A 19,360-nucleotide genomic window follows, 5' to 3' on the forward strand; every position below is an offset into this window, starting at 1 on the left:
AGCCTGGCCTGCGAATCACGTTCCCTGGCTCCCCGCACCCCTGCCTCCTCCTTCCCTTGCTCCCTCAGCGCCTCACGGCCAACACTGGTCACCCCCTAGTGGTCAGCGCATGTTACAACAAGCTATCAAACTCCCATTCTCCCAGTTGAACTCCCAAGAGAATGCTGCATATTAGCCTTTTATATATATAGATTTAGGGTACTATTCCTGGAAACTAATTCTATACCATAAATATTCCAAAATGTATTATTAAAATATATTTTGGATATATATATATTATTTTCATTTATAATTTTACAAGCATAATATTAAAGTATGTAAAAACAAAATGTATAGCCAGAGTGAATGAAGACATGTATGGGGTGATTAAGAACCCATTTCCACATTTTTCCACTCAAGTTGCACTTTCTCTTTTATGGTTCTGCTCAACAACTACCTCTTTTGCAAAATTTTACCACTATCTGAACTTCTTTGGAATATATTAAAAGTTGCAGTGTTCTCTTTGTCTTTAATATAATCTCTGAATTATAAACCCTTTTAGGTTAAGAGCTATGTAAAACATAACACTCTGTCCCCCTGTGGCCTAACACAGTGTAGCAGGTACATACCTAAAATATATGTTGCTTAATTGGATTGCACAACAAACTGAATTTTGTGTGTGCACATGTGTGTACATGTTCATGTGTGTTCAACCTGTGGAGCAGGTTAGAAATTTTGAAAGTAATCTGTTTTTAAAAATTAGAACACTTGTAAGAAATTGAAAAATTACTGAAAATATCCGTAGGTTAGATTGTTTGAAACTGTGTAGTAACCAAAGAACATCACAATTTATGTATAGCAATTTGGGCCTGCATCGCCTGCTGGATAATTACAGCATTTCTCCCTCTGAAACTGCTACTACAGCCAAGGAAAGGCAGAGAAGATCTCCATGACTAGTGTCCACATCACAGAATTAAGGCTACGAAAATAAGGCACTAGTTAAGGAAGGGAGGAGGGAGAAAAGGAGAAGAGACATGCATCTGGATCTGCATATTTTTCTAATCTATAATAATAAAAGGGTAATATGCTAATTAGACTGGACATTCTTCCGGATAGCCTTCCTTTTGAACAAAGCCATAGCAGGCAGGTATCAAGGGAGAGATAGCAGAGGCCCCTGGTCACTGCAGCAGGGGGCAGGGGCCAGGGCCAAGGCCCTTGCACAAATTCGTGCATCAGGCCTCTAGTATTTAATAATAGTAATAAAACATCTTAACCTAAAAGGTGACATAATTTTAACCTTTGGCAAGTGTTGAAGGGTTTTGTGTGAAAACTATTATATAATACTTGACATCCAAAAATATAATTATCTATAGGATTAAAAAATGATATGCCTAAATCTTTGGTATTTTAACTGAAGTTTGCATAAAACCAATTTTATGCCATAATTTTTACCAGTTTTGTCTTAACTGGAATTTTGAATTATGCATTATCCCCTGACTCTTTGTACCTTGTGAATCAAGAGTTTATTTTAATTGCCTCATTTTTATTCTCTTTTCAGTCCTTTGTTAGTGAATATACTTGAGTATGGAATGTGACATTTATTTTAGGCATAAAAGATGAGTTCTTACCAAGAGAGTTCATTAAAGCAAGGGCTCTTTTCTCTCTTTGTTTAAATACCAGATACTCTGGATGAATATTTTGAGTACGATGCAGAGGAGTTCTTGGTCTCCTTGGCCTTGTTAATAACAGAAGGACGAACACCTGAATGTTCTGTCAAAGGTCGTTCAGAAAGTTTCCATTGCCCTCCAGCGCAGTCCTGTTACCCAGTAACCACCAAACATGAATGCAGTGACAAGCTGGCCCAGGTAAGAACTGTGTGTTGAGTGCCTTTTATTTTTCTTTTATATAAACGACACAGATTCTGTCATCCTCTTTATTACCCTGCAATTACAATGCCCACATTTAAATATAAAATCGGTCACAGCCGTACGAAGAAATCCTAATCCTGGACCAAAGCCAACAACTTTGGCTCTCACACAAGCTCTGGGAGGCACTGGGGGCGGCCGATTTCAGACCTGCCTTCTCACTCGCCAGGTTTAACATTATATTTGCTGCTGATTCAGCTTTCTTTATTTTAGAGTCTCAGCCCTGGCTCGTTGACTTTATGTTCTTATTTATTTAGTGGTCTGATGTTAATAATTAATTTATCCACATTAACCAATTTTCTATATTTCTTTTTTTTTTTTTAATGGGAGGATGCATTTTGCTATCATATTAATGTTTTGGGATAAAATATTGTTGAAGTATTTATTTTGGTATGTACTGTCTAATTTGCCGTAAGGATTTTCCCCCCAGTTAGTTTACAATATAAGTGGTATATATTGTATATATTTAATCTTGTACATATTGAGCATTTAATGAAAATGAGTTTTTAATATTTTGGTCTTTGCTTAGAATGAATCTTTCCTCTGTAGTAATGATGTAATTAACAAACTAGGCAATGGGGGGGGGGCACATCACAAAAGAGCAGAGATGTCCCCACCCCCCACCCCCAACCAGGAAATTTGCATCATAAATGTTGTTCAAAACTAATCCTTGAACTTTAGAGCTCGCAAGTGTGAATTCATTGTTTAGTGAGGAAACCTAAATAGGCAAATCTAAGCGAGTTCTACAGCTGATGACTCATTTCACATACAGATATGTTCTTTACAATTATAATTTTCAAAGTAAAATATAAACTTGTGGGGCTTACTGAGGCCTTTTGCTTATATTCATTTTCCCCAAGTGCCGCCAAGCCAGACGAACCAGGTCCGAGGTCGCGCTGCTGTGGAAGAACAGCCTTCCCATCATGGTGGAGGTGATGCTGCTGCCGGACTGCTGCTACAGCGACGAGGGGCCCACCTCGGACGGCGTGGACCTCAATGACCCTGCCGTTAAGCAGGACGCATTGTTGTTAGAAAGATGGGTGTTGGAGCCAGTTCCTCGACAGTAAGTTGTACAACTGAGTTTCACGTTGTTATTGGTAAATCAGGTTTCCCACAACTTTCTGTACATTGTTTTAATAATATATACTTTCTTCGAATCCCTCTACTTATGTATTATAGTAAAGTTTAGTTCAGATATCACTGTAGATATTTAGTACAGGTACAACTTTAAGTGACACCTGGTAAGTCTACTTCTCTGCTCTTGAAAGCAGACATCCTGAGGCATGTGTTTATTTCAGCTTCTCTCTGTCTGAAACTCCGTTATTTTGTACTTGTTGACATTTAGATGATTTTTTTTTTTTTTTTTTTTTACTTCCCTTAGGAGTGGTGATCGATTTATTGAAGAGAAGACCCTTCTATTGGCTGTCCGCTCATTTGTGTTTTTTTCTCAATTAAGTGCTTGGCTGAGTGTTTCTCATGGTGCTATTCCACGAAATATTCTTTACAGGTACGTGTAGGCACAAAAAGAGCCGTGTGTATTCAGCTGCACTAGTTAGCTCCTGAATTTTACCTTTTCAGTATTTTAGTCCCTTCATTTCTAATTTAAGTGGGTAAAATTTACTGGCATTTTTCTCAAAACATATTATAGAAATGTTGGTATGAGTCAGCATGAATTTTGTTTCTCGGGTTATAGTTGATGTGGAATAGTTTGCAGAGAACTTTCATGCTTGGATTGTGCTGCCATTATAAATAAAGCAGGAAAACTTTCAGGGCTGCTGAATTTCCATAATGGAAGGCTTTCTTAATTTGGGGCATTTTGATAACTATAAACGTACAAACTGCTGAACAACTATCTAATTGTCTCTTAGGCAGGTGGCCATGAGTATCTCTTAGTCACCTTGCACAATAGAACTAGCTGAATCCAATTATTTAGTGGTAAATACAAAGTCCTTTTATTCTTTCTGCTTTGGCAGGTAATTTTAAATTATAATATTCTTGAGCTTTAATGTTTGTGTGGTCAGTCTAGTGAGAAGATCATCTCTATTTGAAGCATAATCTATATTTTTCATGTTGGTTTTATCAGACTGACATGCATGGCAAAGTAGCTAAAAGCAAAACCTCAATCGCAATTAATGCAAACAAAGATAAGTATATGACTGTTTAAACATTTTTAAATAATATCCAGTAATGATTTTTATAACCTATCGAATCCATATTTTTCTGTGTGATTCTAGAATCAGTGCTGCTGATGTCGACCTGCAGTGGAATTTTTCACAGACTCCGATTGAACACGTGTTTCCTGTTCCCAACGTTTCTCACAATGTGGCCTTGAAAGTCAGTGTTCAGTCCCTGCCCAGACAATCTAATTACCCAATTCTGACGTGTAGTATTCATACTAACATTGGCCTTTATGAGAAAAGAATTCAAGAACACGAACTTAAAGCCCATCAGCACCACAATTCTAGCGAAGCAGAGCAGTGCAGTACAAACAGTTCACAGCGTGTGTGTAGCAAGCAGACCTGGACCGTGGCACCTGAAAGTGTGTTACATGCAAAACATGGCACCCCTCCAGAATACACCACAGCTGTCAAAAACGGCAAACTGTATCCGGGCCCTGGCAGTAAGTCTGACTGTGGAACTTGTCAAGCCAATATTGTGGGCTTCAGCGGTACAGGAGATAAAAAATCGCATGAAACACCAGTGAGGACTTTAAAATCATTTTCAATGATCGATTCCAGTGTCCCCAGCCGCCAGAGTTCCTGGCAGTCAGTTGGTGAGACTAATCCTCTAGTATGCTCTTTAATTCAGGATCGACAAGAAGTTATTGCAAGAATTGCTCAGCATCTGATCCATTGTGACCCGAGCAGTTCGCACGTTGCTGGACATGTACTTCATACTCAAGAGCCTAGTTCGCTTAATTCAAAACTTTTCCGGGTTTCACAAGAAAATGAAGACGTGAGGAAATGTAAAGAAACGTTCTCAGTCTCTTTTGGTAGTCCAGAGCTTACCTCCTCAGAAGACACCGGCGAGGGGAAGATCCGAGTAAAACCAGAAATCCCTCGAGGTGAAACGTGCACTGCTAATGGTCTTTATTCCCACCGGCCTGTTGGTGAGACTAACCCTCTCATAGGCTCCTTACTCCAGGAGCGGCAAGATGTGATTGCGAGGATCGCTCAGCACTTGGAGCACATTGACCCGGCAGCATCACGTTTACCCCGGCAATCCTTCAACGCACACGACTCTACTCTGGTTCCTTCTAAAGTGTTCAGGAGTTCGTATGAAGACAAAAATTTGCTGAAGAAAAACAAGGAGGATGCCTCTGTTTCCATTTCTAATACAAAATTTTCCTTATTAGAAGACGGCAGCGAAGGGGAAAACTTAATACCTACTAAATCTTTTAGTTCTTTTAAATGCAATAGTAAAGTCAGGTCCTCTTCGAACCCTCAGATGAGAAGAAATCTGTATCAGGACAATGCTAGTGAAGACATCCAGAGTAGATGTCAGGGGATACAGAGCACAGGCACTAGTTTATTGGCTCCCTCAAATATATCTCCTTGCAAAGAAGATAAGTTGGTTTTGACGATCAGGTTGGAAAATACACTTCCTGAGTGTCAATTTAAGGAGCAGGAAATTAGCAATGGGATTGATAAACGGTATTCAAATGGCAGCGGTGTTGACAAACAGATTTGCATAAGTAAGAATAAGGAGAAAATAATTCAAAATGAAAATTGTAACCCAGAATCTTTTAACAATCACCAATTTGATAAGCTCAAAAACAATGACCCGAAAATAAAAGTTACTACATTGGAAATGTCTGGATATTTGAACAAACATGAGAACAAATGTTCAAATAAAGACTCAAAAAGGCCTACAACATCTGAGCAAAATATGCAACTTAATAGTATTGAAAATTATCTCAGTAAAGATAAGGAAGATTTCAAATGCAAAAGACAAGACCAATTAAAAAATGAACAGGATAAGAAAGAAGATCCAACTGATGAAAATTTTCAAAACTGTCCACGGAGAAAGAGTGTAAATGGCTGTTTGTCTACATGTGAACAACTGAAAAATACAGAGGTGTTGGTAAGTAATATCTAATATTTCAAATATAATTCTCAAACATCTGTTATGGTGTGGATTTTCTTTACAGGAGGTCTAGTTATAAGGTGTAAGGTGCTCACTATCTATAGAACATACAAGTTGATGTAGTAAACCTGCTACAGAACTAGTATTAATATTCTTGCAAATAACCCACTCACTGAAGAGCAAATGCTAGATACATTCTTCCCGTTGCCCCTTTTTGTTTATTTCAATATTATGAACAATGGCTGGAGAGTAAATAGGAGTCATAAATAAAATTTATTTTAACTTATCAGAACAACCTGAAAAACATTACAGAGCACCTTAAAAGAATCAGAAGGTGCAAGAAATGGGAAAATTCACATTTAGGAATCCTGCTACCAGAGCAGCCTGATCAGTTATTCTGTCAGTGTACAGACCTGCAGCCTTGGCATATCGGGACGATGCTCTAACCAGCTGAGCTACCTGACCAAGGCTATGTTCTATTATTAACTCCAGTTTACAAATGAGAACCCAAGGCCTGGAGAGATTAAGTTAAATTTGCCCAACATCACAAAGCTAGTAAATGGTAGAACTAGAACCCAAATTAGTCTTGTCTGATGTTTATTCATGTGTTTTTATGAGCTTTCGATCTTTGCATATAAACTTACCTAGATTCTTAAGAATTAGCCTATTTCCTGTATCACTTCAAAACATGGTACTATGCCTGTGTTAGATATATTTTAAAATTCATGTTTATTATATTGCTGTATCATGCTCCACCAACTTAATATCTTCTGAGAATGCCTCTTGATATCTACATAGATTTATATTTTAGAATAGTACACTATTTTTCCTACCTGTGAGTAGTTTTTTTCACAAATAAACAGAATCAAATATTACTTTACTAGATGCTAGAATCTGAGTATTTACAAATATGACCATATTTTGATTAGGCATTTGAACATACTTTCTTTAGAATATTTGAGTTCATTTAACATCTTAGAAAAAGCTTGGACATTGTTTTCTGATTAAAGTTTGTGTGTGTGTGTGTGTGTGTGTGTGTGTATAAAGATACAGATATATAAATCATTAACTTCACCACCAAGGATTTAATACATCAATACATATTAGAAAGGAGTCTAACATTAAAAAAATCACCATCGAAATTTAATTCTTTTCCTAGCAGAAAACTATACCACTGAAACACTCAAGTGTCTGGCGGAAACATAATTTTCATTCCTTGGATGGAACCCTAACCAGAGCCTTTCATCCTCGGACTGGATTGCCTCTTCTTTCAAGTCCTGTAAGTATTTTCCTTTGATCTCCTATTTAGAAATTGAAAGTATCTAAAATGTTTGCAAGCCATTTATCAGCATCACTCTGGTGTAAAAGGCACTATAGACTTCATTCAATATGGTGCACTGAGAGTTGACACAGGAAGACCTCCTCCTCCTTCCCAAACACAGAAATCCTGGAGAAGACAACACAACTTGCACATACATAATATAGTGTAACAGCAAGAAAGGTACACCTCTGAATACTAAGTTGGAAAAAATCCTGGGCCTCTTGGATATCTGAACTGAAGACAGTGCTAGGGTTTAATAGCCTTCCTGGGACAGGAGTCAGGCAGCAAGTCTGCTCCGGTCATAGCTGGGTCCTAAAAGCCAAACTCCTCATAAAGCTAGAAGCAGGGGAGAACTACCCTTCTAGAACTGGGAGAGGAGGGGGAGAATCACCTGCTTATTTAAGGGTGCAACAGGGAGGTGTATAGCGGGTGGGGAAATAATCCGCCAAAAGAATTTTGACTTAAACCTAAGCCACTCATGGTAGTTCTGAATTTGTGCTGTCTATGAGGTTCAGAAACATCTAGCCAAGAAATAACCATAGACTAAAGTGAAACCTGTAAAGTCCATTGAGTCCTAGCAGAAGAAACATGAAACTATTCCACATCTATATCCCATGGCACCAAGAATTTATTTTCCTGGAAAATAACTCTTTTTAAAAAATATATATTTTATTGATTTTTCACAGAGATAAAGGGAGAGGGATAGAGAGTTAGAAACATCGATGAGAGAGAATCATCGACCAGCTGCCTCTTGCACACCCCCAACTGGGGATGTGCTCTCAACCAATGTACATGCCCTTGACCAGAATCGAACCTGGGACCTTTCAGTCCACAGACTGACGCTCTATCCACTGAGCCAAACCGGTTTCGGCATGGAAAATAACTCTTGTTGAAGATTATCTCAGAGGAAAAACACTACAGAGCACCTTAAAAGAATCAGAAGGTGCAAGAAATGGGAGAATTCACATTTAGGAATCCTGCTATCAGAGCAACCTGAAAAGAGAGTAATTGTTTAAAATATTCTAAGATATAAACAATGATAAAGATAGGTGTTAAGATGAAAGAGGAAGTGGATTTGAAAGAGAACTAAACACAAATTATAAATATTAAGAACTATTATAATTGAAGTATACACAAGTGTATATACACATACAGGTGGATTAAATAGTGGAATAGAACGAGTTGAATAGAAATTTAGTGAATGGATTAGACAGATATTAAGAAAGCACTTGGGGAAAAACAAAAACAAAAGAAAGCACTTAGAATGATGCATAGAAAAGAAGAGAGATGGTAACATGAAAGCATGGGGGATAAAATGAGATGTTCAATATAAGTCTAGTAGAAATTCTAAAAGGATGGCTAGATAGAATAAGGAAAATGCAGTATTAGAAAAAATAAAGATAGAAACTTTTCCAGAATTGAAGCATAAGAGTTTAGATTGAAATTTTCACATTAAGTGCTGACCACAAAAAAATTGCCTGGTGTACTTGCACAACTCTCAAAAATATTGAGGTTGGCCCTGCCGATTTGGGTCAGTGAATAGAGTGTCGGCCTGTGGACTGAAGGATCCCTGGTTGATTCCAGTCAAGGGCATATGCCTGAGTTGGGGGTTCGATCCCCAGTAGGGGGCGTACAGGAGGAAGCCGAGCAATGATTCTCATCACTGATGTTTCTATATCTCATTCCTCCCTTTCTCTCTGAAATCAATAAAGTATATTTTAAAATAACGTTATATAAGATTATGCACATTTTTTAAATATTTAAGTTGTTTAAATTTTCAGTGTCATCTGGTTTTTTAGTCACCAATTAGACTGATCACTTGGATACTTGTATATACTTAATATTAATTCTAGAAATATCTGTCTAACTTGCAAGTTGTACATAATTTTACTCTTAGTGTACATGTGGGTCTTTCACTTTTAGGATATTTTTTTTTTATTAAATTATTATCTGTGTACGTATTTTAACATTGCCCCCCCCCCCTTCCCATACATACCCTCCCTCCCCAGAGTTTTGTGTCCATTGGTTGTACTTATATGCATGTATACAAGTCCTTCGGTTGATCTAGGTGGTGGTTTGTGTTAAACGTAATCTGGTATACAGTGATGCTTCAAACTGCAAAGTGAAGTGTTTTTCAAATCTATTGGCTATGGAGGCCCCAGGGTTCTTGGAAATGTGCAGTGTGGTGGGGATGGGCAAAGGAGCAACACAGCTGGCCCACCCCAGGCTCCCATCGCCATTTAATTCTCCTTTCCCTTTTTATTTTAAAGCTATAAATCTTTTATTTCTGCTCCCAGAATACAGAAGTATGTAAAATAAAAACATCTTATAATTATATTGGGATTCCATGTAGGGTTTGGTTTTAGAAAAAACTGGTTCTGCTTCTTAAAAAGTAATAAAAGCCTCATAAAAGTGCTTTTATTAATCCCATTTTCCCCATATTAGTTAATAAAATAAGAATATAAAAACAATAAAGAACGTGATTTTAAGTAAGCTATTTGGGGAGAACGTTTATTATTTTTAAGATACAGTTAGTTTTCATTTGTTAAGTATTGTCAATTAAAGAAAAAATTATAGTCTTTTTTTTTTAATTTCACAAATGATTACTTTGGCCTTAGGTTCCTCAAAGAAAGATACAATCAGGTTGCTTTGATCTGGATTCTTCATTACCGCATCTGAAAAGCTTATCATCTAGAAGGTATTTACCTTAAAATTCACTTGTGTATATGAAATAGTATTATACAAAATTCTGACCTTTCACAATAAATAATGTTGGCTCTAAAAATCACAAATTTAACAAATCTTATTTTTCAATTGGTTATCATTTTCAATGTGATTTTACACATACAGTTATTAAGGATGAGTTAGGAAGAAATTAATACTACATAAACAAAATTTTAACATTGTTTTTAATATTTAACTGGGTGTGTGTTTTTCCAGTCATTCAGATTCTCTTTTGCCCTACACTCATTTGCAAAAGAGCCTCAGCATTTGTTCCAAGTTGACATTTAATACCGTCATTCTTTAGTCACATAATTTTGCATTTGTATTCTCATTTCTCACTGAAAACAAAGACTGATACAGGAGACTGCATTATTATATATCTCCAGCAGATGCCACTACATGATATGTTATAAATTCCACTATGAAAACTCCCAGGATATTATATATATTCTTTATCAAATATTATAACAATGATTACAAAATTTAATCAAGAATGTTAAGCTAGCTGAGACCGGTTTGGCTCAGTGGATAGAGCGTTGGGCCTGCAGACTGAAAGGTCCCGGGTTCGATTCCCGTCAAAGGCATGTACCTTGGTTGCAGGCACATCCCCACTAGGGGGTGTGCAAGAGGCAGCTGATCGATGATTCTCTCTCATCGATGTTTCTAACTCTCTATCCTTCTCTCTTCCTCTCTGAGAAAAATCAATAAAAATTTCTTTTTAAAAAAATGTTAAGCTAGATATTTAACATCTTAAAATTTGGTTAAATTAATTTTTATTATGGTAGTTTAAGTAAAATTAATCATATCTTAATTTAATGCAAAAGTAAATTAGAAAATATTATGGTTAATATGTCCATTTGTTGTTTTTTCTTTCTTTTTATTAGTCCTCGACCCTGTTTAAATATTGAAGGCGACCCAGAAATTCATGAAAAACCGTTTCTGAGTTCTAGTGCTCCACCTATAACAAGTCTTAGTCTCCTAGGAAATTTTGAGGTAATGTTGTGGTTTTTTTGACACTATTTTAAGAGTTGTAAGTTTCTTAAGCTAGATCCAGGGTATAATATATGTCATTTGTTTATGAAAGGGAAATAACAAATGGGTTGTATTTTTCCAAAGCCTGGAAATCACCTTTCTTCTCCCCACACCCTCTCCTTATCCCCCGTTCCCCTCTTCCCTTTCCTTTTCAGGAGAAGTGGATTTGAGAGAATTGTTATTTGTGACATCTTAGAATCGGGTAGCTTGTAGAGCAGACAGAGGACTTTGATGCAATCAGGTTGGATCGAGGTATCTGTGACTTTAGCTGCAGGATAGACTGACTCACCTTCTTGGCTAGTGCACTTGGCTCTGGGACCCGGGAGGGATGACGGTGAACTGATAGCAACCCCTTCGTGACCAGTGAGGTTAGCTTTTAAAATCTGATGGTTCTTTGTACTAGATTTGCAATTTCTCTGTAAACCTAAATCTTTCTAAAATACGAAGTTGTTTTTTGGTTTTTTTTAAATCAAATGGTTAAAGGTCTCTGGTTCATGTGCTGTTTTATTTAGTATGGGTATTTCTACTTGGGACCAAGTAGAAAGTGTATTATCGATTTAGTTGTCATTAATTAGAAAACCATCTTAAACGTGAACCTGTTAATGACATTTTAAATGTTACTTTAATTGATGAATTTTTATGGGAAAATAACTTGAGATTTGTATTTTTAATTTAAATAGCTTATCAAAGTTATGCTTTGCTATATTGCTTTATTCAAGATAATTTTTTAATATGGAGGCTATCTTTCAAAGTCTTAGTAGCAACAACAGAAAATATGTTTTATGGTAAGTGGACTGATCTCTTTTCCATGTCACTGACCAAGGCATCAGTTCAGAGGTATTGATCTCACTATTTTTCTTTGTCATCATTTGAAAATTACATAAGGTAATTGTGAGGCTCAGTTCCTTTGCAATCTTTGTACAGTAATCCAAGAACATTTATGAGAGGGACAAGAGAGTTTTGATATGTGAAAACCTTAAGAAAGAGAAGATGGTTAAAAAACTGTTTTTAACTGTTGTTTTCACACAATTCTGTGCAGATAATGTGTATATTTTCACATGACTTAAGGAGAAAAATAGAGAAATTCTGAAACTGTCCCACTAATAGGTCCTCTTTAATTTATAATGAATTAGGTGCTCTCTCCAATAAATCACTGATGATATTTTTTTCCCTAGTGCATTTGACTCTATATGCCAATTTTTAAAATATATATTTTTTATTGATTTTTTTACAGAGAGGAAGGGAGAGGGATAGAGAGCTAGAAACATCGATGAGAGAGAACCATCGACCAGCTGCCTCCTGCACACCCCCGACTGGGCATGTGCCTACAACCAATGTACATGCTCTTGACCAGAATCGAACCTGGGACCCCTCAGTCCGCAGGCTGATGCTCTATCCCCTGAGCCAGACCGGTTTCTGGTATGCCAATTTTTAAAAGAGGGAGAGGATAGATGAATTACTGAACTGACACATTGGTCTTGTTTCATGAAACGGGACAAAGCCTTACCCTGCAAAGTTGTTGAGGGGAATCTGGATGTTTTTATATTATTTGTGGGGCTTTAGGTGGAGTCTAGAAACACATTGACTCAAAATAATACCCAAATAAAAGACTCTATTTATTTCTGAGGCTAGTTTTTTGGGGTTTTTTTCTTGCTACCATTTAGAATGTTCTATCTGATAAGGGGCTGATATCCAAAATATATAAGAACACATACAACTTTATTAGCAAAAATTTTTTTGATTTTCTTCCCCAAAATAAGTACAGCAATTAATAAAATAACATAAAAAGTTTCTGAGTCCAAAATCCTTGTCTTATCCATTCCAGTCATCCGTCCTGAGAATCTCTTCCATCAATTCAGTCCAGCACAATACTGACAACTGTTACAAATGGGTGGTTGTTTTTTTCTACACGAGGAAATTTCAGGAATTTCTATCACTGTAAAAAAAAAAAAAAACACCTTGCATTTTCTAAAATTTTATATAAATAGATTCACTCAGCATTTGCTTTTGGGGTGGTGGCGGTCAGGGGGTTCTTGTATTGACCATTATTAGTTATCCATATTGTCCTGTGCATCAAGAGTTGATCCCTTTTCATTGCTATTATATGGGTAGAGCACAGGATGCTTATTGGTGCACAGAATTGTAGACATTTGGGCCGTTCCCAGTTTTCGGTTATCACAGATAAAGCTGCTGTGAATGTTCATATTTTTGGGCTAACATAAATTTTCATTTTGCTTTGGTAACTACCTAAAAATGGAATGTCTGGATAGTATGATAGGTGTATGTTTAACTTTTAAAGAAACTGCCAAACTGTTTTTCCAAAATAGCTATACCATTTTTAATTCCTACCAGCAATGTATGACAATTCTAGTTCCTCCACATCCATGCCAGTGTTTGCAATGGCCAGGTATTTTTTGTTATTGTGATTTTTTAAACATCCAAGTCTGTGTTTAAATGAGTTTCCTTAAGGCCAAACCGTATTTCCTACATTTGTGTTCCATGAAATGCTCTTATGTCCTTTTACTTTATTTTTCAATTACAGTTTACATTCAATATTATTCTGTCTTAGTTGCAGGTGTATAGCATAGTCATTTGACACATTCTTTACAAAGTGTTCCTCCAATATTTCCAGTTCCCACCTGACACCATACGTGTTATTACCATATTATTGACTACATTTCCTATGCTGTATATTATCTTCCTGTGACTCTTTTCTAACTACCCATTTGTACTTCTAATCCCTTCACCTTTTCCATCCATCCCCCAACTTCCCTCTCCTCTGGCTACTATCAGTCTGTTCTCTGTATCTATGAGTCTACTTATTTTGTTTGTTCATTAATTTTATTCTTTAGATTCCACATGTAAATGAAATCATATAGTATTTCAATGGTCAGTTTTCCTATTTTAGCCATTCTAGTGCGTGTGTAGTGCTTTTGTACTGTAGATTTTGTTGTTTTTAGAGAGAGAGAGGGAAGAAGAGGATTAACAAAATTTCTGATATCATTCCTACTCTGGTGGACTTTTTGTTTGTTTATTTATAAAAATAAGAATAACATATTGAACAATTAGGTCTAACTAATGGTAAAATTCAAGGATAGTTCAGCATGGTTGGAATAGTGAGAGGAGGCAAACTTGATAGGATGGTAGAAGATCAATGAGAGAGCGGTTAATTTCAGGTCAGATGAACATTAGAAATGAGGGCATGGCAATGGTAGCAACCACTTTTCCAGTGCCAGAAGGCACAATAATGTATTTAAGTAGAAGACAAAATGAATGTGTTGTGTTAACTTTTAAAATGTATATCTTAAGAATTATTTTGTCTTCTAGGAATCTGTCTTGAACTATCGCTTAGATCCTCTCGGCATTGTTGACGGTTTTACGGCCGAGGTGGGGGCCAGTGGAGTTTTCTGCCCCACACATTTGCTGCTTCCCGTAGAAGTGTCATTCTACAGTGTCTCCGATGACAATGCTCCCTCTCCTTACATGGCAAGTATTTTTTAAATTGCCTTTTTCTGCTAAAATTTACCAACTTAGTGACAGATGTCTTTAAGTTTAAAGAGACTGAAGACTGCTTTGGTGCAATGGTTGAAAATATAAAGTCTTTTCTAAGAGAAAATTGAAGGCTGAATAGAGACTAATTAATATACCAGCCAACATGTTACCTCACGACTTCTTTCTGAGCTAGCTCCAGTAATAGATATCTTCTTTTGCATTTGACAGTGGTGCTGACATTTTATTTGTTTCTATGTGCTTTGAAAAAAAAGATAAAAATTTGATTAGTGACACTGTCGTACCCTGTCTTGCTGAATTCACACAAACTCTCAAGTGCTTACTGTGCACACTGCTCCCACAAGGGTTGCCTTCACATGTTGGCAACTACTGATCCTCATCTCAGTAGAGTTTAGGGAAAGGCATGGTAACCTAAGGCTTCTGCAAGGCCCTGTTACCCACTTTGTCCCATCTGGCTTGTCTTTGGACCATTTTATTCTAATCCTAAGGTCCTTTAGAATATTAGTTATTCTGACTAAGTGCTAATGTTTTACTGGAGAGTAAGATAGCGAAGAGGAATTAGGGCAGAGTATTGAGCCTTCCAGCCCTGTGATTTCATTTTTCCCATTTTTTATTCCAGTGAGTTGAGCATAAACTAAGCCTTCAACTGCAAAAATGATACCAAATCCTGGAGTATGATTAGTATCAGCCCTTTCCCAAAACACAGAGTGAGAAGCAATGCAAGTCCATACAGGTTTACAGAGATGGTGTCACATACGGAGTCAGAGCTGGTTTTCAGTTTGGTCTTCCTTTGAGAACTATACATTGCCATAGGCATAGAAATATACAGCTCTGGTCTTGCCCCTCAAATGTCCTCGCTACCACCTGGCTCAATTGTTTCCTCTCCCCCATCTTTTAGATTTTCAAGGACATTAATAACAGTGTCTTTTGTTATTAATAAAAGTTGTGAAAAGGGAATTCTACATAAACAAGAAATAACAGAGGAAGGGAAGTTTCACTTTTTTTTTTTTTTCTTTAAAGGAACCTAAATATAGCCTACTCACTATTGGCTCAATGAAGCTTTATTCCATTCTAAGGGTGAAAATTTTAGTCAAGACTCTGATCCACATATCTGCCTATTTATTCAGTTTTCTTTTCCAATAATATTTACACTTGTGGGTCATAACCAGAATGATGCACAACATTGGTTATTAGGAAAAATGAGGCCCGCTCCTTGATAAACCTACCTGTTATCCCATAAGCTACCTTTTAGTCATTTACTCTAGAAACAGGTATCTACTTTTCCAGTATAATTTTAAAGAAATTAACTCACAATTTGGGATAATTAATATTATGAAAAGTAACATTGGGATAAAGTCAATATCAGGGTAAAAGTTCATCATACTGGAATGCTTATAATATTATAATATAATTGTGACAATGTTCCTTCTGCTTTACCAGGATATCAAGACGTCTCTTAGGTTTAGCATATTCTACTGACACATAGTGACAGAGAATTGAAAGATAAGGTCTAAAATACTGTAATCTGTCATTGGGGCACAAAGTCCTGATAACTATTAAAATGGCTGAGAAATAAGATAAAAGAGTGAATTGGCTAAAAATTGGCTCAAATAAATATATTTGAGTGAAATTCATGAGCAAGAGGTCAATTGAAATATGCTTTAAAGAAGCAAAACAGCATTAATCCTTGGCCTTTGATATCTAAAAAATGAAGGATTAAGAGATAAAGGATTAAGAGATTTCTGTCTTTAAAAAGTACTCACAGGGAGGCTGGGGGAAGGTCAAATGGGAAAAAGAAGAGACATGTTCTACTATTTGTAATACTTTAAACAGTAAAAAAAAAATAATAAAAGTACACATAAATGATTACAGATTCTTAGTGTTTAAATCAGGTTGAGTTAGTCTAAAAGATTTCTGATTTACTTTTTTCTGATAATATTCTTCAATAAACTTTCCATTGTGTAATTTTTTTTATCAGATTACTCATTAGAAATGGGTTTCCTTTGTAGAAATGATGCAGTCCAAATCTTAGATCACAGATCTTCCTACTGTAAATTAATAAAACTAATCTTGTTCTTCAGGGAATTGGTAATTCCATCTGTTTTTAAAGTATTGATTATGTTTTGATAAGATAATACATATAACCGATCAACAGAGCTGAACAGCAAACTCCTTTTTGTTACTTTAATAATAACCTTGGGCCTCACATTACAAATTACACAAACGACTTACAAAGATAAATGTTTGGCCCAGAAATTTGTGCCTTTATGGTATAGAAGTGGTACTGGACTTTTCATTAAATAATTCCTTAAAAATTAACTCAAAGCTATGTAATATCTCTCTCCAGTTGGTGTCAGTGGTAAAAATGTTCTTCGAGTGTTGTATCATAGGACGGCTCTTCACAGTTTAGAAGCTGTTGCTTGGTGGAACCCAGCAGAAAGGTCTAGAGCAGGTGTGCCAGTACCAAATTCATGTTATAACTTATATTATCATCATATTGACAGGGTCATATGTTATTTTCTCCTATTTGTAAGTAACCAAATTAAGATAAACTTATTTCTGTTTTACTTAGATTTATATATTTTCTATTAGACAATAATTTGAGAATAAATTTTTGTATAAGATTTGACCCAGTTCATTTATCTTAACCTTTCTATTCCATCCTAAAATGCCAGAAGTCCAGCCACTTTTTCTACATAGAAATATTGATATGCTAACCAATTAAAATAAATAATTATAATAATAGAATTCCAAATAATTTCTCCATTTCTTTCTAATTCTTAACTTGCCAACGCCATGCTGACTTAGAAATTGTAACGTGTTGTCCTGGCCAGTGTGGCTCAGTTGGTTGGGCATCATCCCATGCACGGAAAGGTTGCCATTCAATCCCCAGTCAGGGCACAGGCCCTGGTTGTGGCTGGATCTCTGGAGGGGTAGTGCAGGAGGAAGCCTATCAATGTTTCTCTCTCTCTTCCCCTGCCTCTGCCTGAAAAAAATATTTTAAAAAAAGAAAAATTGTGAATTGTTGCTTTAAATCTGAAGTGTGTGTGTGTGTGTGTGTGTGTGTGTGTGTGTGTGTGTGTGTATGTGTTTTAATTCTATATTCTTGGCATGCTTCTCCCTCCCGGAAGCATGCCTGTGCCTTTCGCTTCCCTCCGTTTTTCCTCTTTGGCTTATATCTCTTAAACTCTAAGGGTTCCTACAAAACCTGCAACCAGGGGAGCCATGGGCAATGGCTGCTCGTCTTGGGCTGAACCTGTCTCCAAGGTCCTCTTTGTTGCTTCTATTCTAAGCCCTTCCTTGTTTCCCTGTCCCCCAGCGTTAATCAACTTACTCTCAAAATGAAAAAATAATCTGTATTATTTCTTTATAAATTAATCTTGTTATTGTTATCATGTCCTGAAACTATTACAATTGCATTAAAGGAAGTAAATACAGGCTTGATAGTAGTTTTCTTTTAGTTGTTTAAGGTAGGATGGCACCGAAGAACAGTAATGTATTACCTGTAGCAATGTGATTATATAGGTGGCTAGTATTTATATATTTTTTACTGTTTTCCCCTGGAACTAGGAAGAAGATGCTGTGGCATTTTTCATATAGAGCTGATTGTAAGAGAGAACGTGTTTAAAGCTTCATTGCTGTTTTGGTTAGGGATGCAGTTTGTTGATACTCTTGTTTTTGTGTTTCAGATAGCCATATGATAAATCACATTTGTCAAGAACCACGTGTCTTCTTAGTGCCCTTTTTCATGAACATTTCCCAATATTAAGATGTTAACTGTCTGATATCAAGTGCTGTTCACTTGGAGTTGTGTTATTTCCATATTGGAGTCTGTTTTTTCCTTTTACCTTCATCCTCCCTGCCCCACCTTGGCCAGCCTGTCAAACACATGGATGTTGCCTGAGGGGACAGTCCTGTTTTATATTTAGTTTTACATAAGGTTGGCATGTTTTGGCGTGCACAACACAAAATGATGGGATATACAATGGAGAATATGCAATTATTCTACTTAACTACTCAAAAGAAAACTGTTATCCCAGTTAAAACAAATGAATCAGCATTCTTCTCTTAACACCATCTGAGAATTAAGTATCTGAGTCACCACCTGTCATTTGATTATCCTGGTTATCTGGACATTTTTACACATTCAATCAGAGCATCTCATGTATTAATTTGTACTCCTTTCCCATTTGAGGACTGCTGCAATGATTAGAACATCCTTCTCAGGAAACTTTATTATTTAGCACAGCAGTGCTTTTAGTACATGAATGTGTACATGATATCATCTGAGAAATCTGGTTAAAATGCAGAGTTGATTTGGTAGGTCTGGGGAGAAGCCAGTAATTCTGCATTTCTAACAAGTTCACTGGTGATAATGATGATGCTGGTCTGTCTCTAATCCATATGACTAAAGAACTGAGAGCATTTTTGGCCAATACTTAGATCCTTCCATATTCCTGACTTTTTATATGTCCAAAGATCAATAAATTATTTTGCTTCATTTCCCTCCTCCCACATGATACAAGGGAATAATCCTATATCCCCTTCCTTTATCATTTTTAGTTAAGGAATTCTTACTTTTATATCTGATATCTTAATAGAAATGTCAAACAGTACGGTGCTGTATAATTGTTATTTACTTGGCATATTTGTTATCCTATATAATAAAAGGGTAATATGCAAATTGATCCCAACAGCAGAATGACCAGAACAACCGCTGGACTATTCGCTATGAGGCTCACTGACCACTGCTCAGTCCCTTTCCCTGCCCAGCAGGCTCTGA

At 36.4% G+C, this 19,360-nt stretch overlaps 1 protein-coding gene across 10 annotated transcripts in view; it reads left to right on the forward strand.

The window, feature by feature from the left end:
- The window catches only part of ATOSA (atos homolog A), an 81,021-nt gene that overhangs the window by 53,814 nt on the left and 7,847 nt on the right, over nt 1-19,360 (forward strand). For 6 of the 10 annotated variants that reach the window (XR_014795929.1, XM_084894118.1, XM_084894117.1 and 3 more), the window contains 8 exons: nt 1,660-1,844; nt 2,765-2,967; nt 3,286-3,411; nt 4,139-5,987; nt 7,150-7,269; nt 9,930-10,009; nt 10,920-11,028; nt 14,395-14,553. Coding sequence is in view for 8 of the 10 variants with exons in the window: in XM_084894118.1 (XP_084750244.1) it covers nt 1,660-1,844; nt 2,765-2,967; nt 3,286-3,411; nt 4,139-5,987; nt 7,150-7,269; nt 9,930-10,009; nt 10,920-11,028; nt 14,395-14,553 (2,831 nt within the window). In the remaining 2 variants the exon portion in view is untranslated. The remainder of the gene's footprint in view (nt 1-1,659; nt 1,845-2,764; nt 2,968-3,285; nt 3,412-4,138; nt 5,988-7,149; nt 7,270-9,929; nt 10,010-10,919; nt 11,029-14,394; nt 14,554-19,360) is intronic. The other 4 variants (XR_014795930.1, XM_084894119.1, XM_084894121.1 and 1 more) reach the window with 1 other exon arrangement.

The sequence above is a fragment of the Pipistrellus hanaki genome (assembly GCF_964339955.1).
Source record: "Pipistrellus hanaki genome assembly, chromosome: 1".
Taxonomy (NCBI): Eukaryota; Metazoa; Chordata; class Mammalia; order Chiroptera; family Vespertilionidae; genus Pipistrellus; species Pipistrellus hanaki.